This window comes from Macaca nemestrina, chromosome 18 (genome assembly GCF_043159975.1).
Source record: "Macaca nemestrina isolate mMacNem1 chromosome 18, mMacNem.hap1, whole genome shotgun sequence".
NCBI lineage: Eukaryota > Metazoa > Chordata > Mammalia > Primates > Cercopithecidae > Macaca > Macaca nemestrina.
In genome coordinates, this window is record NC_092142.1 from 5,436,786 (window position 1) to 5,462,577 (window position 25,792).

Here is a 25,792-nt window from a genome sequence, read left to right on the forward strand (position 1 = left end):
TTCTACGCCTCTGTCCTAGCCTTAGGTGGCCCCTGGCAATCCTGGGTGTCATTGGCGGGTAGATGCATCACCCCAATCTCTGCCTCTGTCCTTAAAGGGGTTTCTTCTCTGTCTGTCTCTCTTCTGAGTCTCAAAACTCCCCTCTCTCCTGCAAGGACACTAGCCATCGCATTTAGGCCCCACCCTAAATCCGGTTCTTGTTTTTTGTTTTTTTTTTTTTTTTTGGTTGAGACAGGGTCTCACTCTATCCATGATCAGGACACTGTTGTGGGGCTGGGAGTGCAGTGGTGTGATCACAGCTCACCACAGCCTCCATCTCCTGGGCTCAAGTGATCCTCCCATCTCAGCCTCCTGAGTTGCTGGAACTATAGGTGCCCGCCACCATGCCCAGCTAAGTTTTGTATTTTTAGTAGAGACGGGGTCTTGCTATGTTGCCCAGGCTGGTCTTGAATGCCTGAGCTCAAGCAGCCTCCCAAAGTGCTGGGATTAGAGGTGTGAACCACCATGGCTGGCCACACCCTAAATCCTTAACCAAAAAGACCCTATTTCCAAATAAGATCATGTTCTGAGGTTCTGGTTGGACATGAATTTTGGGGGTACACTGTTCAACCCACTGCATTAACTCGTGCAGGGGGAAGGATGAGCATGTTGAAATTTGAAGTCTAGGTTGCCTGCATGCATTCAAGTGGCTTCAGTGTGGACGAAGACCTTGAGTTGTGGCTGGATCTGGGAGGGGGTGAGAGGGGATGATGTTCCAGGTGGAAGGAATAGAAAGAACAAAATTGAAGCCGCAGGGAGAAGGCAGGTGGACACGCGGGCAGCATGAGTGCTGGGGAGGGGCTAGAAGTTAGTTTGGATGGAAGGGGAGGTGCTAAGGTTCTGAGGTCAGTAGTCAAGATTTTTGATGCACACTGTGGTTTCAGAACTGATACAAAATAAACTGTAGGTCTTGGGCAGGGCGCAGTGGCTCACGCCTGTAATCCCAGCACTCTGGGAGGCCGAGGCAGGTGGATCAACTGAAGTAAGGAGTTCGAGACCAGCCTGGCCAACATGGTGAAACCCTGTCTCTACTAAAAATACAAACAAAAAAAAAATAGCCAGGCATGGTGGCATGTGCCTGTAATCCCAGTTACTCGGGAGGCTAAGGCAGGAGAATCGCTTGAACCCGGAAGGTGGATTTGCAGTGAGCTGAGATTGTGCCATCACACTCCAGCCTGGGTGACAGAGTGAAACTCCATCTCAGGAAAAAAAAAAAAAAAAAGAAACTATAGTCTTGGAACAGAACTTGGATGTGTAACCAGAATATGGGCTGTCCCTGTTGACCCCACATTCTCCAGGAGGCCAGTATTGCAGGTGGAACGTCACTCTGACTCCCCAAATGACACATGCACATGCAGCACCAGCTCCATGAACACTGGCAGACGCTGCAGATGTCACTAGAGTTCCCAGTGGGGAGAGGGTGGAGGGCCGTCCTGCATGTCCTTCACGGCCACCCCTGGGTCCCACTGAACTTCTCAACCCAGAGCAACCCACAATGGCTCTTCTTGTAAAAACAGACGCTTCCCTTTCTCACTCTCCCTGACCCCTCCACAAATTCTCTCTAAGCGCCTGTGAGCTCCTGGCCCAAATCCCTCTCCTAATCCCCTTGGTTTGCAAATCCCGCTCAGCAGAGCAAAAACCCACAAAATCCAGGTGTTTAAGCACCTCTGTTGTCCTGAAGTTGCACCCCCCGCCCAGGCGTCAGCTCCTTCCCAGATTAAGAGGGAGGCTCTGGTCCCAGGGATACGGGGGTAATAGCAAGGACAGCTTCCAGAGGCCCTGACAGGAGGATTTGCTGGTGGACGGGAGAAAGGGACAGAGGGAGAAGAGCCCCAATTTCCAAGCCTGGTGATGAGAAGCCCACGACGGCTCAGCCCCCTCGACCTGTCCTCAGGAGGACCCAGGGCCTCAGGGCGGGGCTGCTGTGTTTCAGGGCTCCCATGTGACCCGGTGGCCCGGCGTCTACCTGCTCCAGTGGCAAATGCACAGCCCCCCCGGCAGTGTGGCCTGCAGCCTCCCGGGCGTGGACGACGTCCTGACGGCTCTGCACAGCCCTGGCCCCAAGTGCAAACTTCTCTACTACTATGAGGTGCTCGCCTCTGAGGACTTCAGGTAGGAGGGCTCGGGAGCGGAGGCCTGGGCAGGAAGGGCCCTGGGGCTGAGTAACAGCGCAGATGCCTGGGCTCTTGTCTCTCCGCTGGGTCAGCTTCTCCGGGGGTGGGGCCCCAGCATGGGCGTGGCTGGAGTTCCCTCACTAGGGTATGAGGAGGGCCCAGCTCTGTGTCTCTGACTCCACTTCTGAAGCAGGGCTTTTCCTTCCAATGAAACCCTGGGCAGAAGCTCAACTTTTTGGAGCACCTGGAGGGGAGGAGAAGGGGAGTGTTAAACCCTCTCATGTGGGCCTCCCCTCACTCCTAGAATTCCATGGGAATATTTTAGAATATTCTAAAAGAGTGCCTTTAGACAACCCTCCCCAAGTTGTTGCTTTCAGAGAGACAGGGAAGTGTAATGGTTAAGACCTCCAGCACTTCCTGGTTGCTGTGTGACCTTGGGCAAATCACTTTACCTTCCTGAGCCTCAGGTGCTTCATCCCTTAAATGGGAACCACTTGAGCCCCAGTCTTGTGGGTGTATCATGAGAATGAGATGGTTGGGGGAAGCTGCCTGTCACCTGGGCGTGCGGTATGGATGCCACAGCAGAAATGAACTAAAAGGTCTGGAGGCGGAGCAGGCAGTTTCTTCAAGGTTTTGCATTTTATAAAAGCACGTATGATTTTGCACCCTGCTTCTTGATGGATCTGCGTTAGTTTTCATCCAAGAATAATGCTTTAAATTCTTTAGGGGTAAAATTGAGGCACCAGGAGGGTGCTGAGTCTAGACCCCAAATTCCAGGTGGAGCTCCAAGGATCCCAGGGGCATGGGCAGCCCAGAGTGAGGAACACTGGGCCAGAGTCTTTATCCAAGGAGGGGTCCCATAGCTTGTCGGGGGGCTGGTGATTCACTCTTTGTGATCATGTTTCGGCCATCGATCCTCAGTGTGAGGCGAGAGGCTGAGGCCCTGGGGGACACAGAAGAATTGACGCAGGCATTGGAGGTCTGTCTCTGGGAGGGCTGATTCTGAAGCCGGGCATGTGGAGGCCAGAGGGGTGGGCTGGACCAGACACTGCACACCAACCTGTCTAGGGTGGTCACTATGAGAGGACCTTACTGCCCTGTCCTCCTGTAGCCTCATGAGAAAATCAGTTCAAAGGCCGTTTCCTGGTCACCCTCAGGGGGCAGGTGGCGGCTTCGATCGTGGGCAGACCAGACAGATAGTGTCTGCCATCATGAAGCAGAAACCAAATGCTCACACCCAAGTGTAACTATGGTCAGCGATGGATGCCATGGCCAAGGTCACTGTATTAGTCCGTTTCCACACTGCTATAAAGAACTACCTGAGGCCGGGTGTGCTGGCTCATGTCTGTAATCCTAGCACTTTGGGAGGCCGAGGTGGGCAGATCACCTGAGGTCAGGAGTTCTAGACTAGCCTGGCCAACATGGTGAAACCCCGTCTCTACTAAAAATACAAAAATTAGCCAGGTGTGGTGGTGCATACCTGTAATCCCAGCTACTCGGGAGGCTGAGGCAGGAGAATGCCTTGAACCTGGGAGGTGGAGATTGCAGTGAGCTGAGATCGTGCCACTGCACTCCAGCCTTGGCCACAGAGCGAGACTCTGTCTCGAAAAAGTGAGAGAGAGAGAAAAAAAGAGAGAACTACTGAGACTGGGTAATTTATAAAGAAAGGAGGTTTAATTGACACACAGTTCCATATGACTGGGGAAGCCTCAGGAAACTTATAATCATGGCGGAAGGCAAAGGGGCAGGAGAGAAGAGAGCAAAGCAAGCCGCACACTTTTACACCATCAGACCTCATGAGAACTCATTCACTATCGCGAGAACAGCATGGGGGAAACTGCTGTTTCCCCGCGTGCAAAATCATATGCGCTTTTATAAGATGCAAAACCTTGAAGAAATTGCCTGCTCCTCCTCCAGACCTTCTTCTTCATTTCTGCTGTGGCATGCAGTTTCCTCCCACCAAGCAATCACCTCCCACCAGGTCCCTCCCTCAACACGTGGGGATTACAATTTGAGATGAGATTTGGGTGGGCCATAGAGCCAAACCGTATCAGCCGCCCAGCCAGGAGGTGCTCAGGGATATAACGTAGAGCCTTAGCACAGGATAGGGGCCTGGCCTAGGGTTGGGAGAGGGAGTGGGGGAAGGAGTATGGAACATGACACTGGAGTGAGATCTAAGTGGTGTGGTGGTCACACAAGTCACCAGGGGGTCTTTTTATTTATTTATTTTTAGACACAGAGTCTCACTCTGTTACCCAGGCTGGAGTGCAGCAGTGCAATCCTAGCTTACTGTAGCCTTGAACTCCTGGGCTCAAGCAATCCTCCAACCTCAGCTTCCCAAGTAGCTGGGACTATAGGCGTGTACTACCATGCCTGGCTATTTTTTTGTTGTTGTTGTTTGTTTGAGACAGAGTTTCACTCTGTCACCCAGGCTGGAGTGCAGTGGCACGATCTCTACTCACTGCAGCCTCTACCTCCTAGGTTCAAGCAATTCTCATGCCTCAGCCTCCTGAGTAGCTGGGATTACAGGTGCATACCACTATGCCCAGCTAATGTGTATATTTTTAGTGGAGACCAGTTTCACCATGTTAGCCAGGCTGGTCTCGAACTCCTGGCCTCAAGCAATCCGCCCGCTTCGGCCTCCTAAAGTGCTGGGATTACAGGCATGAGTCACTGCACCCAGCCAATTTTTAAATTTTTTGTAGAGACGGGGTCTCGCTATGTTGCCCAGGCTGGTCTCAAACTCCTGGCCTCAAGCAATCCCCCCTCCTCAGCCTCTCAACGTGCTGGGATGACAGGCATGAGCCATGGTACCTGGCAAAGTTCTGCATCTCTAACAAGCACCGGGCACTGCTGGTGCTGCCAGTTCCCAGACCATGCTTTGAGAAGCAAGGCCCTAAATGCTGCACTGTCCCATCCGGTCGCTGCTAGCCACCTGCAGCAATTTAACTTAGCAAGCAGAATGAAATAAAAGGAACAATTTAGTGCCTCAGTCGCATGGGCCACATTTCAGGTGACCAGCAGCCCATGTGGCCAGTGGTTGGTGTGTTGGACTGTGCAGATGTAGAGCACATTCATTGCAGAAAGTTCTTGGAGGCTGGACATGGTGCTTCATGCCTGTAATCCAAGTGCTTTGGGAGGCCGAGGCCCGAGGATCGCTTGAGCCCAGGAGTTCGAGACCAGGCCTGGGCAGCATAGTGACAGCCCCGACTCTATACAAGAAACGAAAGTTCTCAAGGATGGCACTGCCCTGAGGTTTGGAGTAGGAGTTAACCAGACAGCTCGGGGAGGAGAGAAGGGGCTTCTGCCTCAGGCTCAGCGCACACGAAGGCCACTGCAAGAGCTAGGAGGAGGACTGTGGAGTTTGAGTGCAAAGAGCAAGGAGGGAGTGAGATGGGAGACAGGGCCAGGGACTCCCCAGGCCGTGGCGGCCTTAGGGCATGCAAGGGCCTCAGGCCAGGGGAGCCCGTGATGGGTCTGTGGCAGGCTGGGCTCCGTCTGGGGAGATGGGGGTGTGGGGAATTGGGTAGCACTTTTCTCTTCATGGTGTCACTTGCTTTTCCTTCTGCATTGGCCTAGGGCCCTGGGGCCTGATTTTGCAGCATCAACAGCTTTTCCACTGCTGTATGTCAGCCCAAGGGCCTTGTTACTGCAAGAGGGTAACGTGTGCCACACTCTTCCTCCCCAGAGGCTCCATGTCCAGCCTGGAATCCTGCACCAGCGGCTTCTCCCAGCTCAGCGCAGCCACCTCGTCCTCCTCCTCCGGCCAGTCTCATAGCAGCTCCCTGGTCTCCAGATAGCCAGGCCCAGTGTTTCAGGGCCGCCCGCTCACCTCCAGTGTCCAGAATGAAAAGCCAGCTAACTGCAGGGCCTGGAACCATGTGGGCTAGAGCCCCAGGCCTAGATGCTGCCCAAATTGGGGTATCTGGAGTGGATGGCAAGGATCCAGGCCTGGCCCGTGTGTGGTGTCAGGGCTCTTGAAGTTGCAAGGACAGAACCATCTCCTTCTGGCTTCGCAGAAGGAAGACCAAGCCAACGCCAGGGTGTCTATGTCTACCATACCACACCTTTGGGACATCCAGGCTTAGCGATGTCAGCCAGGCCCATCTCCCCTCTGTCCACCTCTTGCTCTGCTTTTGCCATGCAGGGGACCATTGCTATTAGGTGCCCTTCTCCCCGCAGCTCGCCTGCATAAGGGATCCTCTTCCTACCAAAGGCTCCAACCCACTTCCCAGAGTTAAGTCTTAGCCTGGAAGGGGGGGCGGTTCCCAGATCACTTCCTGAACCAATCACAGTTGCCAGGGACACTGGGGAATGCTGATTGGCCAGCAGGGTCATGCCCAATCTGGACCAATCACTGTGATCCAGGGTTGCAGTGAGGTGCAGTGATTGGCCAGCCTGGATCACATGCACATCTCTGGAACCAACCTCCTGCTCTGAAAAGGGCTAATGGGTTCCTCAAGGAGTATTGGGGTTCCCCCTAAGAAGAAGGGGGAAGGATGCTGGGGAGGCAGAAATGTAGGGTGTTCACCTTGGCATCTGGTTGCATAACGTTCTGTTATGCACTATTAAGATGTGCTTGGTGAGCAGTTCAGTGAGTTACAGGCACTGCTCTTTGTGGGGAACAGCACATCCTGAACTGAAAATCCATGTCCCCTGCACGTGGCCAGCATGGCCTAACCCTGACCATCCCTGATTGGAGAGGGTGGGAGAGCCCTGGGTTTCTGCTAAGTTCCAGACAGCGATGGGGTGACTGAGGCTGTCTGTATACCCCACTGACATGCCTTTCTCTCCTAGGGAACTATTTAATTATGACTGTTTTTGGTTGTAAGCCACAGAGACCCATGCCCAGGTGCTTAAACACAAAAGGGTGACCATTCATGGGTGCATAGAACTGGCCAGTCTAGGAGGGCTTGCTTCAGGTAAGGCTAGATCCAGGGTCTCAACACAGAGTCCTGACTCTCCCTGGGAGTGGAGGCTGTTGCATCTGCTCTGGGGCAGATATGACTCTGGAACTAGGTTCAATATTGACATGACTTTCCCTAGTTTTACTACACAGAGCATCTTGGGTCTCCTTGGGGCCTGAGGACATTTCTCCTTTCCTTTCCTGGGCTCCTCAAAAGGCAGCCAGTCAGGGGTCACCAACTTGAAGCCTGATCTGGCCTGCTTTTAGTGTTCTTTTTTGCCTTTAGAATGGTTTAAAAATTGGGGCATTTCACATCAAAATCAGGATTTCTGGCTTCCCTTAGGCATTTGGGAGCACCGGCAGAATAGGGTCACTATTGTTGGATGAAGGCAACACCTCTGCGCCCCTGGAGCGGGCCACTCTGGTCCCTACCCCATTAACTTGCACCCAGCGCACATTACACATCCTCATGACCTGCGTGACAGGAGCCTCACTGACATGGCTCTGTCAGCAGTGGCTGGTACCCTTGTCTCCTGGCCTTGCTTAGAGTTGGGGCTCATCTGTGACGGAGTAACTGAGCCAAGGGGTGGTTTTGTGGCCACAAGAATCATCTTTATGCAGGCTCAGCATGCAGGGCCAGGAGACTTATCTCCATGCCAGCCTCAACCCCAAACCCAGGGCAGAGAGAAACGGTCATCTTTTTTTTTTTTTTTTTTTTTTGAGACGGAGTCTCGCTCTGCCGCCCAGGCTGGAGTGCAGTGGCCGGATCTCAGCTCACTGCAAGCTCCGCCTCCCGGGTTCCCGCCATTCTCCTGCCTCAGCCTCCCCAGTAGCTGGGACTACAGGCGCCCGCCACCTCGCCCGGCTAGTTTTTTGTATTTTTTAGTAGAGACGGGGTTTCACCATGTTAGCCAGGATGGTCTCGATCTCCCGACCTCGTGATCCGCCCGTCTCGGCCTCCCAAAGTGCTGGGATTACAGGCTTGAGCCACCGCGCCCGGCCGAGAAACGGTCATCTTTTCAGACACATCCTTCTTCCTGCTGGGAGACAGCCTTGCCCACCTTCCTGTTGGCTCTCTGTCTGCTTCTCAGGTATCTGAACAAAATAGATTGCTTTGCACCCTGCGTCAAGGTGTGTGTGCACATGTGTGCATAAGAGACAGACTGATTGGAAGGAGACGTTCTCAAAACTAATGGCTCCCATGTCACTGGGCATTTATTGCTGAGAGCAACTTGCAATATTTTCAACTGTCTTTAAGTGAATTTCCAGCTTTTCTCTGAAAAACTAGATGTTATCCTACAAGTATGCTGGGATAAGCTGCCCTGGCAGTCTTCATACATTTATTGTGTAGCCCCAGAGAAGGACGCAGAAGACTTTTACTGGAGGAAGCTGGAGCTGCCTGTTCCAGAGGCAGGGGGTGTGTGCCATCAGCTGTCCACCCTTAACAGTGGGGGTGAGGAACCTCAGGCCCTTTCAGTTCTGCCTTGAGAGAGCTCTCTCCCTAGGGAAAAACCAGCCCAGACTGGCTTAAGCAACAAAGCAAATTCCCTGGGTCCTGTATTGGGGATGGCTGAAGGTGGCTGCTGCTTCAGGTATGGCTGGATCCAGGAGCTTAATGTCTTCAGGCCTCTCAACTGCACCCAGGCCTCTTGACTCTGCATCTCTTTGCGTGCTGACCTCATTCTTTCTTCCATCTGGCGGGAAAGATGGCTGCCAGCAGCCCGGAGCCTATAACTTCAGGATTCACACTCTCTAAGGGACGCTTTTCCATCTCAAATCTCATGGAAGGCTCTGATTGGCCCAGCTTGAGTCACATGCTCATTCCCGTGGGCCACACTGGCGAGGAACTAGGGTCCTGTGATTGACATTCCCTCCAGAAGCAGCAGCAGGATTGCGGAGGGCCAGTCCCCCAATGGACAAGAGAAGCTGGACTACAGAACCAGCAGGTATCTATGGTGGCATCTGCTACGGCCGGCGCTCCTCCCATGTGGAGGTCTCGGGGACCCACCTTCAAGCATCATCAAGGTCATTCTTCTTGCCTTTGGGAGGCCTGGAATTAAACATAATCCAAGGAAGGGATTGCCAAGCTTTTGGCTTTTGAATTTCCCCTGAGCCAAAGGCTGGAAGTGCCTTGGCTTGGGCTTCTTACATCGTTAGTTTATTAATCCATTGTGACCAGGACAGAAGCAACCCGCAGACAGCATGACTGTTGGTGTCTTGAATTTAGGCCAGGGTCTTGAATTTAGGCCAGGACTCAAACCCCAGCCTTCCTTTCACTAGCTGTGTAACCTTGACCAGGTGACTTAACCTCTCTGTGCCTCAGTTTCCTCATCTGTAAAGTGAGGATAGCAGTGCCTACCTCAATAGGTTGTAGTGGGAAGAAATGAGGGAGTAGCTGTAAAGCTTTTAGCACAGCTCCCAGAACACTGAAAGCGCTCCATTGATGTCAGTGGTCATTCTGATTACTTAATGCTTCTCGTCCAAAGACTCCAGTTTTCTTCCTGAGGTTACCTATCACTGTTTTTCATGATTGCACCCAGAGAAAAGTAGATGTCAAGAACTATTGCCCTCTGAGTTGGGTGTGCAGTCTTTTTCTTTTAGAAACCACTTGTGTGGGCTGGGCGCGGTGGCTCGTGTCTATAATCCCAGCACTTTGGGGGGTGGAGGCCGGCAGATCGCTTGAGTGCAGGAGTTCAAGACCAGCCTGGGCAACATAGTGAGACCCTGTCTCTACGAAAAATTAAAAAATGAGCCAGGTGTGGTGGTGCGCACCTATCGTCTCAGCTGCTTAAGAGGCTGAGGCAGAAGGATTGCTTGGAGGTCAAGGCTGGAGTGAGCCATGATCCCACCACTGTACTCCATCCTGGGTGACAAAGCAAGACCCTGTCTCAAAAAAAAGAAAAGAAAAGAAAGAATCTGCTTGTGTTTTCTGGGTAAATCCACTCATCTGAAGGAGTGTATTCTGAGTGGTATTTCCCTTGGCAGTGAGAAAATGTTTTTTCCAGAGGTTGCAAATGGAGAGTTTGAGATTCTTTTTTTCTACTCTGCACTCTCTGGAATTCTCCCTCCCCAATGTAAAATTAATTGTTCACTGAGAATAGTGTAATTCTTTTCAACAAAGTCTCTTTGAGCCGGTGAAACACGATGGCTTTTTTTGTTTGCCTGATCATTTGCTCCAACCCGCAGCGTTAAACGTTTTCCATTTGGATAAGCTTGCATCGTCAGCTTCCTGAAACCCTGGAGATTTCCCCTGGGCTCGTTCAAGAATTTTCCAGCTGTTGTTTAAAAGACTTTAGAGCGAGCTCGTTCAGCCTGTGGCCTGCGGGCTGCATGCGGCCCCAGACTGCTTTGAATGTACCCCAACACAAGTTCGTAAACTTTCTTGAAATGTTCAGTGTTTGTGTGTGTGTGTTTGTCTTTTCAGCTCATCAGCTATCATTAGTGTATTTTATGTGTGGCCCAAGACAATTCTTCTTGTTCCAATGTGGCCCAGGGAAGCCAAAAGATTGGACACCCTTGCTTTACAGCATTTGAAACAGGAGTGACATCACCCCCAAGGGGCTGCATATCTGTTTAATACAGGTATAACTGCGTATTATACATATCGTATGCATATGTAATGGATTGGATAGCATGTCCCCAAATTCACGTCCACCCAGAACCTTAGAATGTGACCTCATTTGGAAATAAGGTTTTTGCAGATGTAATTAGTTAAGGATCTCAAGACTGGTTATTGGGCGATGTGAAGGAGGATTACAATTTTTATCAATTTTTATCAATTTTTATATATAAAGCAGAAATATACTGTATCAGTTTCCTAGGGTCACTGTGACAAATTATCACACGCTTCTTAGCTTAAAACAACAGGAATGTTCTGGAGGCTGCAAGTCCAGAATCAACGTGGAGGCAGGGCCCTGCTCCCTCTGAAGCCTGTAGGGGAGGACCCTTCCTTGCCTCTTCCAGTGTCTAGTAGCACCTCGTGGCTTGTGGTCGCATCACTCCAGTCTCTGCCTCCATCATCATATGGCCTTCCTCTCTCTCTGTGTTTCCTCTTCTTGTAGGGACACCAGTCATTGGATTTAGGACCCATCCTAAGTCCAGTGTAACATCTTGAGATCCTTAACTAATTACACCTGCAAAGGCTCTTATTTCCTATTTCCAAGCGAGGTCACATTTTAAGGTTCTAGATGGACATGAATTTTGGGGCATGCGACTCAACTTACTATGTATGCATACAATAGATAACCAGATACACAGTTATATCTGCATTAAACAGATGTGAAAATCTCTGGGGCCCACCCAGCACTGCTGGAATTTTACCGGCCAGGTACCCAGGTGAAAGTGAGGGCCCTGGCATCCATCTCTCCTGGGCTGCTCTGCCCTCCCCCTGGGGTTTTACCAAAGTGCCAGACCTGGTGTCCTGGAGAGCTGCATCCCAAGACAGCCACAGTCCTGACGTCAGAAGGGTGTGATGGGCCCTGTCCAGGGTGCCACCTGTCCTTCCCGTGAGCTCTCTCGGGGCACGGAGAGTGGAGCTGGCTGCCACACAGATCCTGGGACTCTGAAAAGCCTTCCTCGTTTTGGAGCTGGTGAGTGGGGTTGTCACTTGTGAGAGCAGAGCAGGTGTGGTGTTTTGTGTGATGGCACGAGGGTCATCTGTCCACCCAGCTTCTGCTCCCCAGCCCTGCCCAGCACAGCTCATCAGGGGAGAGGAGGCAGCTCGCACTTGCGTGTGTTCATTGGCGGTGACTCTTCCGTGGATTTCTCTGGAACTGTGGGTGGCGGGTTTCAAAGGAACAGCCAGCTGACTCGTGGGTGCGGCGGGTGAGAAAGAACAGCCCTGTGGGGGAAGACGGAACTCCGGAGGGTAGGCGGGAGCTGGGATCAGGCCTGAGCTGCGGGGCCCTGCTGACGCCTGTCTCAGCCACAGCGCTTCCCTGGAGACCTCCTGGGGCCTGGACCCAGAGCAGGCCAAACATGCCCCTGGCTCCCTGTGGCCCAGAGGCTGCCTCTGGGATCAGTTCTTCAGGGATCAGGTCACAGATCCCTGGGACCTCTGCGGAGCCAGGCTGGACGCAAGCAGCTGCCGTGGGAGCTGGGGCAGGGCCTGGGAGGAGGGGAGTCAGGGCCTTCAGGGATGTCAGAGGCTGTGGCTGCCAACTTCTCCCGTTCACTTCCCTGCCTCCCTTGGTGCTCAGCCCCCCACAAGGCATTTTGGAGGCATACGGGTTCCCAAAAATCACATTTTTTTTTTGAGACAGGGTCTCACTCTGTCACCCAGGTTGGAGTGCGGTGGCGCGATCATGGTTCACTGTAGCCTCAACCTCCTGGGCTCAAGCAACCCTCCCACCTCAGCCTCAAGTAGCTGGAACCACAGGTGCGCGCCACCGTGCCTAATTTTTGTATTTTTGTAGCGGCGGGGCCATGTTGCCCAAGCTGGCAAAAAGCACAATTTGAAACCTCTGAGCCAGAATTTGATTTTTCAGACACAGACTCCTCGGACAATCCCATGAAAACTCAGGACACACACACGAATGGCGTTCGCTGTGGGACCCCAAAGAGTCTTTGAAAGCCCACCCACTGACAGCAGGACGAGAACCTTTCTGGGGTCTTTCTGAACACTAAAGTTCTGTGCAGAGCACCCCAGCAGCTGAGACGTGTCACCATGGCGACGGCCCAGCGCGTGGAACTCTCAGGGTTCCCAGTTGGGCTGCAGAGTCTGCAGTCTGCAGTCCAAGACTCCCGGGCCTGTGCCTGGGGGTCTTGAGTCACTACTGTGGGTGGGGGAGGGGACCCTCGCGTTGCTGGGATCGGAGCAGGGGAGACCCTTGCACTGCCAGGATTGGAGCTTATGCATCCCCAGCCAGCTCGCCTGCAGCTTGATGACTTTAGCTCTTGTATATTTGTGTCCCCACCACCACCATAGGTAGGTACTGGAATCTCAGACACTTCTGCCTCCTGCTCCATGTCCTATCCGAGGTCTGCAGTCCAAAATCTAAATGCCTGAGCCCCCAAATGTGCCTCTCCTGTAACAATACAAGTGTCACACGTTTGGGGTTGCAGGAGACCCCAAAACCCAATACAAATTGCCTCAAGCAAAAAATGGGAATTTATGGGTTCATGTAATTGGGAAGTCCAAGAATTATCTCACTTCAGGTACAGCTGGATCCAGGCATTAAAATCATGTCTCCTCCCCCACCCTGAGTTTAGTCCTTTTCCACACCGGCTCACCCGCTCCATCTCTTGGTTCCAATTAGGTCTTCTCCACGTTGGAGAAGAGTTGGTTTCCATTCCTCCTCCTCGTGGCCCACCTTGGGCCCACCTTGTGCCTTCCTTGTGTCTAACCTGAGAAGTTAGTCCCAGCAGAGAGAGTTTCTTCTTTCATTTGCAGCAGAAGTTCCAGGGTGGACTCTGACTGGCTGACCCGGGGCCAGTGCCTAACTCTGGACCCATCTCTGAGGCCCACCTGCAACTTGGGGTGAGAAGACAGTGCCACCCAAACTACCTGGATGGAGAATGGGGGACAGGTACTACCCTGAAAGCAACACGCTAGAGGCTCACAGCCAGGACTCCTGGGTTTTGGGGTCTCCGGCAACCCCAAACGTATGACACTTGTACTATTATAGGAGAGGCACATTTTGGGGCTCAGGCATTTAGATTTTGGACTGCAGACCTTAGATAGGACACGGAGCGGGAGGCAGAAGTGGCCACCTCCCTGGGCACTCTCATTACCATGGAAGACTTCATGTTGCAAGATGCTGCAAGTTTCCCATAGCTCCCTGTGGTTGCCAGGGCACGCTCGGTCTCTGGGTAGGGCAGGCTGGCACTGCCAGGGAGTCAACCCCCAGGAGCAGCCCTCAACCAATGATGAATGGGTGTTGGCTAATATGCCAGCTTCCTCGCCCTTGAAAGGTACAACCGAGACCTGTTCTACCAACTCTCCCAGAGGCCGCCAGCAGGATTGAGCCCCTGTTGCCCACAGTATAGACCTACTCACTCCTGCACCCTGCACAGGCTGCCTTCCCTCCCTGTCCTCTACCAGTGCTTCCTGGGGCCACCTCCCCAATAAACTACTTGCTTTCACCTCCTTGTCTTAGTTTCTGGGTCTGGGGAATCCCAGCCTAAGACAGGACTGTTGCTAGAAGACAGATTGGATGTTGGCCAGGCAAAGAAAATCAATATCACGATGACAAATGAAAAAGAAATTAGAGGCCCGACGCGGTGGCTCAAGCCTGTAATCCCAGCACTTTGGGAGGCCAAGACGGGTGGATCACGAGGTCAGGAGATCGAGACCATCCTGGCTAACACGGTGAAACCCCGTCTCTGCTAAAAAAATACAAAAAAAACTAGCGGGGCGTGGTGGCGGCTACTTGGGAGGCTGAGGCAGGAGAATGGCGTAAACCCGGGAGGCGGAGCTTGCAGTGAGCTGAGATCCGGCCACTGCACTCCAGCCTGGGCGACAGAGCGAGACTCCATCTCAAAAAAAAAAAAAAAAAAAAAAAAAAAAGAAATTAGAGGCTCACGCCTGTAATCCCAGCACTTTGGGAGGCCCAGGCGGGTGGATCACTTGAGGCCAAGAGTTCGAGACCAGCCTGGCCGAAGTGGCGAAACCCCGCCTCAACTAAAAATACAAAAATTAGCCGGGCATGGTGGTGCATGCCTGAAATTCCAGCACTCGGGAGGCTGAGACATGAGAAACGCTTGAACCCAAGAGGCGGACCTTGCAGTGAGCCGAGGTTGCACCATTGCACTCCAGCCTGGGGGACAGAGTGAGACTCTAAAAAAAAAAAAAAATTCCAGGGGCCACAGGACTCACACCACTCAGCATGTTTGTCACCTGACCTGGGACCCCTCTAGCCTGCTGTGACAGGCCCTTTTCAGGTACTGCTGCCTCTGGGCCTGGATTCCACTGGATTCCAGTGCACAGTAATGTCTTTTTTCCAACTCAGCTGCCGGCACAACAGAGGACAGAGATGTTCCCTCAGAGGTCATGGTTCTCAGGCTAAGGGTCATTTCAGGATGGCCATCACGGCCATCATGGTGGCCATGGCCTCAGTCTGAGAGTGATCCCTGTAGATTCCAGGATCTGCAGCCAGGCTTGGGAGCTGCTCTTCAGAATACGCCTCAGTGACTAAGGTACCTGACTTTGCAGCTCCTCCTAAAGAGGCAGAGCCCGTTTCCCTTCCCCCTGAATCTGGGCTGGCCTGGTGACTTGTGCAAGTGCCCACTGGAGCTGCCAGATCTTTAAAGAGAAACCAGCAGTCTGGAATTTTTGTTAATCTCTGGATGTTTTTTTTTTGAGATGGAGTCTCGCTCTGTCGCCCAGGCTGGAGTGCGGTGGTGTGATCTTGGCTCACTGCAACCTCCACCTCCTGGGTTCAAGCAACTCTCCTGCCTCAGCCTCCTGAGTAACTGGGATTACAGGCTCCCACCACCAAGCCTCATTTTTGTATTTATAGTAGAGACGGGGTTTTGCCATGTTGGCCGGGCTGGTCTCGAACTCCCGACCTCAGCTGATCCACCCGCCTCCGCCTCCCAAAGTGCTGAGATTACACGCGTGAGCCACTGCACCCGGCCCTTATTTATTTTTAAATCTCTTGACTTTTAAACATGGGTAACTAATTTGAATTCTATAAAAATACTGTGAGGAAAAACTAAGCCCTCGTCATTCAAAGTATGGTCGGGGGCTGGGCGCAGTGGCTCGAACCTGTCATCTCAGCACTTTGGGAGGAAAAGGAAGGAGGTTCACTTGAGGCCAGGAGCCTGGGCAACACAGTGAGACCCCTTCTCCGCAAAAGATTTTTAAAAATTAGCTGGGCGTGGTGGCATGTGCCTATAGTCCTAGCTACTTGAGGCTGAGGTGGGAGACTCACTTGAGCCCAGGAGGTCAAGGTTGCAGTGAGCCGAGATAGTGCCATTACACTCCAGCCAGGGCAACAGAGCGAGACCCCGTTTCTAAGAAAGACAGGAAGTGTGGTCTGGGGACCTGAAGCATCAGCATCGCCTGCAAGCTTGTTGGAAATGCAGAGTTGCTTGCCTCACCCCAGGCCCAAATCTGCATTTTAACAAGATCTCCTCGTGACCTGTGCATATTAAAGTTTGAAAAGCACTGGATTAAACAAGCAGGGAACGGGACTTGGCTCCGGGACACCGCTGTGACCTGTTTCGGGATAAGCTACACCTGCTAAGCCCTAGCAGCGCCCTGAAGTCCATGATTCAGAATCCAGATACCACCTGGTGGCTCCTTTTATTATATCAATTTATTCAAGTGATTAAAAAAACTTTTGGCAGCAGGATGACAAAATAGGTCTGTAAACATGATTTCATCCCCCGCCCTTCTTCCAAACAGTTTCCTATAACAGGAAATCGAATTCTAGTTGGCAAATCCTGTGATGAGGTCTGTACAAAAGGGGTGCTGTGTCACAGCGGGGAAGGCAGACTCGTCCGTTTAACCCGCCCCAGCCAGGGGTGCTGGCCGGGATGTGCTGTTTTGTCACGATACGGTCACCGGGTTTGGTTCATTGGCAGCCCCTTCCCCAGGAGGTGGGAGACTCTTTGGCAGTGCAGCAGCCCTCCCGGGGACACAGGCTTCTCGGCAGCAGACACAGGCAGGCAGGAAGCAGGCGGCTGAGTCTTTCCAGGGAGCGTGGTATTGCTAGGGTCACAGGTGCCCTGGCGGGTGGCCAGGTGAGGGGCTGAGGCACAAGTGCTATCAGGAACTTGGCTGCCCCACAGGGGCTGAGGACACCCAGATGGTCCACGCCAGTGGCCTTGAAATTTCCCCTGCAGAAGCCAGACGATGGGGAAACAAGCTTTCGGGACGTGCCACCCGGGGCAGCTGGAGGCTTCAGTCCTTGAAGGGGTTGTGGGCGCCCCCTGGCTGCTCCTTCTCTACGGCCAGAAGCTCCCCGTTCATCTCCTGCAGCGGGTGGTATGCATAGTCCCCACGCAGGCGCCGGTTCCTCTCTGCTCTGGACAGGAGCAAGGACAGGTTCGCGGCGAGGCTGAGCAGCAGGAGGAAGGCCAGCGCCAGGGTGAGGGCTAGCCAGGTGGTCCTGCAGACAGGAGAGAAGCCCCAAGTGGGGGACTGCTGGGTGGACTCGGGGCTGCGGGAGCACTGGAGGGGCTTCCTTTACCCAGTAGAGACAGCACTCAATCAGGTGCCTCCAGAGACCACGCAGGGAATGTTTTGAGCAAAATGGACTAGGTGGGGATGGGGCAACATTTAAGACATGTGTAGGGAACAGCAGAGGCAGTCATGACATGCAGTGCAGGTCCGTGCTACCCCATCTCCTGATTTTTTTTTGAGGTGGAGTCTCATTCTGTCACCCAGGCTGGAGCGCAGTGGTGTGATCTCGGCTCACTGCAAGCTCCGCCTCCTGGGTTCAAACGATTCCCTGGCCTCAGCCTCCCGAGCAGCTAGGACTACAGGCTCGAATGACCATGCCCGGCTAATTTTCATATTTTAAGTAGAGACCAGGTTTCACCATGTTGGCCAGGCTGGTCTTGAACTCCTGACCTCAAGTGATCTACCCGCCTCGGCCTCCCAAAGTGCTAGGATTACAGGTGTGAGCCACTACGCCTGGCCTCATATTTTAAGAGAAGCCACTAAAAAAGTTTTTAAGGCTGGGCATGGTGCTCACGCCTGCAATCCCAGCACTTTGGGAGGCTGAGATGGTTGGATCACTTGAGGTCAGGAGTTCAAGACCAGGCTGGCCAACATGGTGAAATCCCGTCTCTACTAAAAATATGAAAATTAGCTGGGCACCTGTAATTCCAGCTACTCAGGAGACTGAGGCAGAAGAATCGCCTGAACCCAGGAGGCGGAGGTTGTGGTGAGCTGAGATCACACCACTGCACTCCAGCCTGGGTAACAGAGTGAGACTTTATCTCCAAAAAAAAAAAGTTTAAAAACATGAATGTTACTGCTTTTCAGATGCTGTTAATATATTTTAAATTTTTAAAAATTGTATAAGCCAAATAAAACACAACTGGAGGCTGGGCATGGGGGCTGGGAGGCCAAGGTGAGAGGATCACTTGAGCCCAGGACTGTAGACCTCGTCTGTGCAACACAGTGAGATCCTATCTCTAAAAAAACAGTAAAAAATAAAATTAGCTGGGTGTGGGGGTATGTGCCTGTTGTCCTAGCTACTTGGGAAGCTGAGGCGGGAGGATCGCAGTGAGCTGACTGCACCACAGCACTTCCGCCTGGGTGACAGAATGAGGAAATCCCCTGCCCCCACCCTGGGATCTCATCTAGCCCAGTTTGCATTCTGAGCTCCGAGGCGGATGCTGACAATAGAGGCTGGGCACTCAGAGGCCCTGGGCTCTGCTCCAGGGTCCCCAGAGCAGACAGTGGGGAGAGCTGGTTCCCCTTCCTCTAAGGCAGGGAGCTGGCAGGGGACAAGGGTGGAGATGGACCACACAGGGGAAGGGTGCGGGAGACAAGGGGGATTCCTCCCACCTTGGCCCCACCTCCCACAGAAGCACCTACCTGGTGAAAAAGGAGAGTTCTCCCGCCCTCAGGGTGGCTTCAGATGGCTGGAGACACTGCTTTACTGTAACATACCAGAGACAGGCTGAAGGGGCCGGAGCAGGAGCGTCTGCCCATACCCCCTCCCCTTGGAGGAGCAGGTACCTCCGGAGACGCTGCAGTTGGCAGTCTTGGGGTCACAGGGACAATGGTGCTCACACTCACAAGGCCTCTGGCAGCCCGGCCCGTGCCAGCCAAGTGGACACTCTATGGAAAGGAGATGGGAGAAGGGAGGAGAGAGGACAGAGGTTGGGGCCTCCAATGTCAGAGCCTTTCTTCACAGGACAGGATACCTGCCCTGCCCCATGTGTACAGAGCTGGGCTAAAGGCGAAGCACCCCTGCCCGCCCTGGGCTAGTCCTTGAATGTGACCTTATTTGGAAGCAGAATCTCTGCAGAGGTACTTCAGTTAGGATCTCAAGAGGAGATCATCCCGGCTTTAAGCTGGGCACTGGAGCCAGAGCCCAGGATCCTTGTTTTAGCCGAGCCCTTTGTGGAATGGGCTGCAGCAGCCACAGGGAATCATGCAGTGATTTGCAGGTGAGGCAGGGGCAGAAGACAAGAGGCAAGCTGTTCTCAGACCAGAAGGTGGGGACAGAGTCAGCAGAGGAGCAGTGGGGGCTGTTGGGGCCACTGTCTCCCCACCCGCCAGTGGCATGGCAGCTCCTACCTTCACTGCAGTTGGACCCGGTCCAGCCGGCATCACAGCGGCAGCCAGCTGCCGAGATAAGACCGGGGAGGCCAGGTGAGGGCCCAGGGCAAGGCAGGGGCGGGCAGAGACCCCTCCCCAGAACCCCCACTCACTCTCTGTGCACAGCCCGTGCTGGCTGCAGTTAGAGGGGCCACAATCCAGCTCGCCGCAGCTGGGACCCCGCCAGAAGTGCCCGGTGCACTGGCAGTGCCCGTCCACGCAGGTCCCATGGCCGTGGCAGTCAGGTGGCTGGCAGCGGGGTTCGTGCACACACACCACGGTGGACACTTGGCGGGGACAGCGCCACATGTTGTCCTGGCTGTAGAGGGATGTGATGTGTGAGGAGAGGCCATGCCCAGACGGCCCTTCAACTCCCTCCAGGGCAGCCCCCACCGCCCCTGTCTCCATTCTCGTCTGTCTGCCTCCCTACCTATGAGATGGGGTCTATCTATTTATTTCTGAGATGAGGTATTGCGATCCTTCCACCTGAACCTCCTGAGCAGCTGTAACCATAAGATGTGCACCATCACGCCCAGCTAATCTTTTTTATTCTTTGTAGAGATGGGGTCTCGCTATGTTGCCCAGGCTGGTCTTGAACTCTTGGGCTCAAGTGATCCTCCCACCTCGGCCTCCCAAAGCACTGGGATTCCAGGCGAGAGCCCCTGTGCCCGGCCCCTCTCCAGCCTTCTATAGGTTCCTCTGCTTCCTACAATCCCTCCCAGCCCTGGGCGTTTCACACATGGTGCCCTCTGCCCTGAAGGGTCTCCCACCCCCACCCCGCTACCACCTCCTTCAAATCTCAGTTCTTACTCTGTTATCCTCAGGGAGGTCTTTGTTGGCCGACTGACCCCTGTTCCTAGGCCGGGGTAGTACTGGCATCCTGGGGGAGGGACTGTAGCAATTTCTGCTCAGTCTTGAATCCCCAGAGCCTGGCACACAGCAGGCACTCAATATTGGCTGAATGAGACAGGCTGGGGCAGACCTGGACTTCAGCCCTCATGATGGCGGCTTTCACGTGCTTACCAGTGATCTGACGGGTAACTGGCCAAGGTCCCATTGAGCACGAAGGTGGCAGAGCCACCCCCATCCAGGTTGATGGCGTTGACCACGTCCTGTTTCAGCAGGAACTCCGCCATTTCCCACAGGTTGATGCTGTGGCACAAAGTGGCACTGCTCAGGCTCAGCGCCCACCGTTTCCGATTTAACTCCTTTTCCTTCCACGGTGCACAGCGGCACGCCCACGGTGCAGGCACAGTTCTAAGCGGCCCCCATCCTCAAGCATGTCTCGTCCTAGCCCCCAGAAGCTGTGAACATGTGAGATCACACCCATGCCTGCGCTGTTACATGGCATAGGCATCCTTAAGGGAGGGGAAACGGCCTGGAGGATCTGGGTGGGGCCAGTGGAATCACAGGAGCCGTTCAACACAGAGAACCTTCTCTGGCTGGTGGCAGAAAAGGAAGTGAGATTTGAAATATGAGGGGGATGAGAGGGTGGGCTGGACAACTGGGGGAGGGGACACATGTGGGAAGGAACCTGGGCAGCTTGACGGAGCTGAAGCCCCAGACTGCGGCCAGCAGGGAAACTAAGACCTGAGTCCCACAACTGAGGGGACGTGGATTCTGCCAATAACCTAAACAAGAGGATTCTTTCCAGATCAGAGAGCCCTGCCTGACCAGCATCTTGGTTTTGTCCATGGGATACCCTGAACATAGAACATTCCAAGTCGACCAGCCTGGCCAACATGATAAAATCCTGTGTCTACTAAAAATATAAAAATTAGCCAGGTGCGGTGACTCACGTCTGCAATTCCAGCACTTTGGAAGGCTGAAGTAGATGGATCACCTTAGGTCAGGAGTTCGAGACCAGCCTGGCCAACATGATGAAACCCCCATCTCTACTGAAAATATAAAAATTAGCCGGGCGTGGTGGTGGGTGCCTGTAATCCCAGCTACTCGGGAGGCTGAGGTGGGAGGATCACCTGAACCCGAGAGGTAGAGGTTGCAGTGAGCTGAGACTGCACCACTGCACTCCAGCCTGGGCGACGGAGTAAGACCCTGCCGCAAAGAAACAAACAAAAGAACATTCCCTGTTGAGTGTTGCTAAATTTGTGCTAGTTACGCAGCCAGAGCAAACCAATACTCTCTTTATAGGGAATAGAAATGCGGCTCAGGGAGGCTGAGTGACTTGTCTACGGCATAGGATGGCTGAGCTGGGATTGGAACCAAGGTCTTCTCCCTGCTAACTTTGTGACCATTTCCTTGTATCCTAACTAGGGTTCAGGAAAGGTGAGGCCTAAAGCTGGAGATGACTTCTTGGAATCAGGAAAGATCTCAGGACCCTCATCCTGTGGGAGGGTAGGCAGGGGGGCCCTGGAAGGGGGAGTCAGATAGGTGTGAACATCCCAGAAAGCAGGTAGAGTCAGAGGGTGGCTGTCATTGGGTCAACGTTCCTCCCAGCAGGACTGAGCCCCAGCCAGGGGGCCTCAGCGCCCAGGACTCACCCACGCTGCTCCGTTTGGCCGTCCGCATGAAAGAGCACCAGCTGCCCTTTCCGGTCGTGGCCAATGGCCGTCCTGGCTGATATCACATTCACAAATTTGCTAAAGGAACCTGAAGGAGAAGCAGCCTGGCTGATCACCGGCCCCTTGGGAGGCCTCCTGCTTCTTGCCTAACTCCACTTCCCACTGGTCTGAGCTACCTGCCACTTTCCTGGGAAGCACAGCAGCCTCCTGGCTCATCTCCCTGCCTCCCCTCTGCATATCCCAGTCTCCCCAGGACAGCCGGGGGGCTCTTCTTGCAGGTAAACCAAGCTATGCCAGCCTCCAGTTGAAGACCCTCTAATGCTTTCCCCTGTTCTTTTATTTATTTTTATTTATTTATTTTTTTTTTTGAGACCAAGTCTCGCTCTGTCGCCCAGGCTGGAGTGCAGGGGCCGGATCTCAGCTCACTGCAAGCTCCGCCTTCCGGGTTCACACCATTCTCCTGCCTCAGCCTCCCGAGTAGCTGGGACTACAGGCGCCCGTCACCTCGCCCGGCTAGTGTTTTGTATTTTTAGTAGAGACGGGGTTTCACCGTGTTAGCCAGGATGGTCTCGATCTCCTGACCTCGTGATCCGCCCATCTTGGCCTCCCAAAGTGCTGGGATTACAGGCTTGAGCCACCGCACCCGGCCATGGTTTCCCCTGTTCTTAGAACAAGATCCAAAAGGCCAGCATGCCCTCCCCAGCCTCTTCCTCCTCCTGCCTCAGCTCCTGGGTGTCCCCTCACCACCCTGCAGCCACTTTGCACTTCCTGTTCCCTCTGGCTGAGAACTGTGCTTTTCTCTACCTTGCTCCTTCGTCAGATCACCTCGTTAGTGAGGCCTTCCTTGACAGCCCACTCTTTTTTTTTTTTTTGAGACAAAGAGTCTCACTGCCTTGCCCAGGCTGGAGTGCAGTGGCGGGATCTCGGCTCTCTGCAACCTCCGCCTCCCAGGTTCAAGCAATTCTCTTGCTTCAGCCTCCCAAGTAGCTGGCACACAGCACCATGCCTGGCTAATTTTTGTGTTTTTTTTTGTAGAGATAGGTCTCACTATGTTGCCCAGGCAGGTCTTGAACTCCTGGGCTCAAGCAATCCTCCTGCCTTGGCCTCCCAAAGTGCTGGGATTACAGGTGTTAGCCACCACACCTAGCTTACTGCCCACTCTATAAAAACAGCCCATGCCCACATCAGGGCCATGGTATCCTGTCCCCACCCCAGTACTCCGCATCCCAGTGGTTCTCAACCTTGAGTGTTGGTCAGAACCAGTACGGAGGCTGTTAAAACACAGACGCTGGGGCTGCCTCTGACTCTGCAGGTCTGAGGTGGGTGGGGCTTTGGAACGAGCTCCTGGGCCACGCCGATGTTGCAGGTCCATGAAGATTTTTTTCTCTTCACTATTCTCTTCCTGTACCCATGGCTCCTGTCCCCATCTCTCCCCTTTCCCCCAACTTTATTTTTGTTTCTGAGCACTTACCAATTCTTTTCAGCACATTCTATAACTATTTTCTGTTTCATATATTGAATATAAGCCTATCTTCATCCCCATGAATCCCCAGTACCCAGAGTAGTGCTGGGCACAAAGTAGCTGCTCAATACTTGAAAGACTTAAGAACAGCTCCGCCCAGCCCACTGGTCCTGGTTTTCAAGACGGCTGTTGTCAACAGCCTCCCCATCCAACCTGTCTCCTGTGTCTCGTCGCACTCTGTGGCTTGGCTCTCGTTGATGTAGATGCTTCCATTACGAATCAGCCACACGACCCCACTCAGCAGTTGCACAAATGGGTTCTCAGTGTCCAGCACCTCCTCCTCAGACAGGTACCTGGATCCGGGGAAGGTGGGAAGCTCACTCACCAGCAGGAGCAACTGCAGAGAGTCAGGCTGTTTCTCCCTGGCTGCCCCAACCTGGCTGCTAGATTCCCCCTCCTGCCCCAGGAACCTGCTGGGACCTGAGTGTAGCTGAGACAACTTAACGGCCCTAGGAAATCTCCCTGTTGTCAGAGCTGAAGCCAGACAGGGTTCTAACAATAGGATCCCCATGAGCCTTTGCAAACAGTCTAAGTTTCATTTAATAGAAATGACCATCCGCCAACAGATCTCAAATCCATCCATGGCCCTCAATCTCCAGGCCATACCCAGCCCAACTATCACCTGATCCCTGTTATGGCCTCTTCATTGGGTTCCTCGTTTCTCCACTGATTTCTCTCACCTGGTCCTACTCAGGATCAGAACAAGCTTTAACATCACCAAATAATTTCTTTGTTTTTTGTTTTTTTTTTGAGACTCAATTTTAAATAATTCAAACCATCAGTCTTCGCAGGGCGTGGTGGCTCACACCTGTCATCCCAGCACTTTGGGAGGCCGAGGCAGGCGGATCACTTGAGGTCAGCAGTTCGAGACCAGCCCCGCCAATAAGGTGAAACCCCCGTCTCTACTAAAAATACAAAAATTAGCTGGGCGTGGTGGTACACGCCTATAGTCCCAGCTATTCCAGAGGCGGAGGCAGAAGAATCGCTTGAACCCAGGAGGCGGAGGTTGCAGTGAGCCAAGATGGTGCCACTGCACTCCAGCCTGGGCGACAGAGCAAGACTGTCTCAAAAGAAAAAAAAAACCCACAAAATAATCAGTCTTGATGAGTTGATGTTTCTGACACCCCACTCCTTTTTCAGTCCCTCTCACACACAAGCCCCCCTGAGCCTCCCACCTTTGTGCTCGGGGTTCCTTTGGACTGAAATGCTCTTCCTCCCTTCCTCCAGTTCTGTCTTTGGCTTAGTGAGTAATCTTCAAGTTTCAACTCAAAGGTCACCTTGGAGAGGCCTGTTCCAGATCACCCTCCCTAAAATCAACACTGTATTTACAACCGGTTCACCCCGTTGGTTGCTTTGCTGCACACACAGCAATCAGAATGTATGTTAGCTATTTACCCGGCTTTTGTTGATTTTTCTAGTAATGGGGGAGGTCTGTTAAGGCAAAGACTGTGTCGTTCACGGTTATCTCACCAGGGCGCAGCACACTGCCTGATACAAGCAAGTGCTCAATGATACTAAATGATGAATAAACTCTGCAAGGAAGCGATTCCTATGCCCATTCTGCAGATGAGGAAACAGAGGCTCAGCTTGGTTAAATGACTTGAACACGGAGGCACGGCTACAACCCAAATCTCAGCCCCTCTGCCCTCGACAGCACGGAGCTCCCTGCCTCCTCACCCGATGACCAGGGTCCCGTCGCGGCGGATCCCGAACTGCGCGTTCTGCAGCCCCCCGGAGCTGCTCACCCGCCGCTCGTCGCTCACCACGTTCCCCAGGCACTCGCCCGTGTTCATGCGGAAGAAGCCGCCGTTCTGGGCGACGCGGCAGCCGGCCGCCCGCGCCGTCTCCTCCACGGTGGCGCGTCGTCTCGCCGCGCAGCCGCCGGGCCCACCGGGCTCCAGCACCGAGAAGGTGAGCAGGGGCGCAACGGCCCGCGTCAGGTGGCCGGTCACCGCGCGGTCCCTGAAGTGCGACACGAAGGTGCGCACGGCCAGACCGCCTGCGCCGGGGGTCGCGGGGGGCGGAGGCCAACTCTCGTGCTCGCGGCGGCCGGCGCGCACCCGTGTGCAGTCCCGGGGGAGGCGCGCGCGCGCGCGTGGATAGGGCAGTAGCAGGTCGTCGTCGCGGGAGGCCCTGCGGGGACGGGCGGCCGTGAGTTTGGGGGGCTGTCCTCGTGAGCTCGGAGGACAGGGGGCCCCCGAACCAGGCTCGCCCCGGGAGCTGCACTCACCCCGAGTCGAGGCCGCCGGACGCTTCCCAGAGGAAGCCGAGTAGCGCAAGCCGGAGGAGAAGCCAACGACCCGTGGAGGCCGCCATGTTGGACCGGGGCCTCCGGTCACGTGGGTTGGCCTCACGTGACTCAAGTCCTGGGCTGGCTGCTTTTAGCTTGAACTAAATTACCTGTGCTCTTCCGGGGGGTCGGCCGGTGCTAGTGATGGTAACTTTTTATCTCTATGTTATCTCGAA

General features: G+C 53.8%; 2 protein-coding genes across 7 annotated transcripts in view; one reads left to right on the top strand and one right to left on the bottom strand.

The window, feature by feature from the left end:
- The window catches only part of LOC105467826 (SEC14 like lipid binding 5), a 63,895-nt gene extending 53,442 nt beyond the window's left edge, over window positions 1-10,453 (top strand). For all 5 annotated transcript variants that reach the window (XM_011717548.2, XM_011717547.2, XM_011717549.3 and 2 more), the window contains 2 exons: window positions 1,973-2,151; window positions 5,842-10,453. In XM_011717548.2, coding sequence (XP_011715850.2) covers window positions 1,973-2,151; window positions 5,842-5,953 — 291 coding nt within the window. In that variant the 3' untranslated portion in view covers window positions 5,954-10,453. The remainder of the gene's footprint in view (window positions 1-1,972; window positions 2,152-5,841) is intronic.
- Window positions 10,454-16,186: 5,733 nt separating this feature from the next.
- LOC105467825 (N-acetylglucosamine-1-phosphodiester alpha-N-acetylglucosaminidase) lies at window positions 16,187-25,663 on the bottom strand. 2 transcript variants are annotated; one of them, XM_011717545.3, is made up of 10 exons: window positions 25,557-25,663; window positions 25,004-25,459; window positions 23,480-23,619; window positions 21,784-21,892; window positions 20,306-20,434; window positions 19,396-19,601; window positions 19,262-19,309; window positions 18,698-18,799; window positions 18,554-18,617; window positions 16,197-17,114 (listed from the first exon to the last, which is right to left on the bottom strand). In XM_011717545.3, exons 1-10 carry the CDS (start codon window positions 25,640-25,642, stop codon window positions 16,907-16,909), a joined length of 1,548 nt encoding a protein of 515 aa, XP_011715847.2. In that variant the 5' UTR covers window positions 25,643-25,663; the 3' UTR covers window positions 16,197-16,906. The 2 variants fall into 2 exon arrangements, with proteins under 2 accessions (XP_070939754.1, XP_011715847.2); XM_071083653.1 differs by lacking the exon at window positions 20,306-20,434 and having other exon boundaries at window positions 16,187-17,114.
- Window positions 25,664-25,792: the final 129 nt, after the last annotated feature.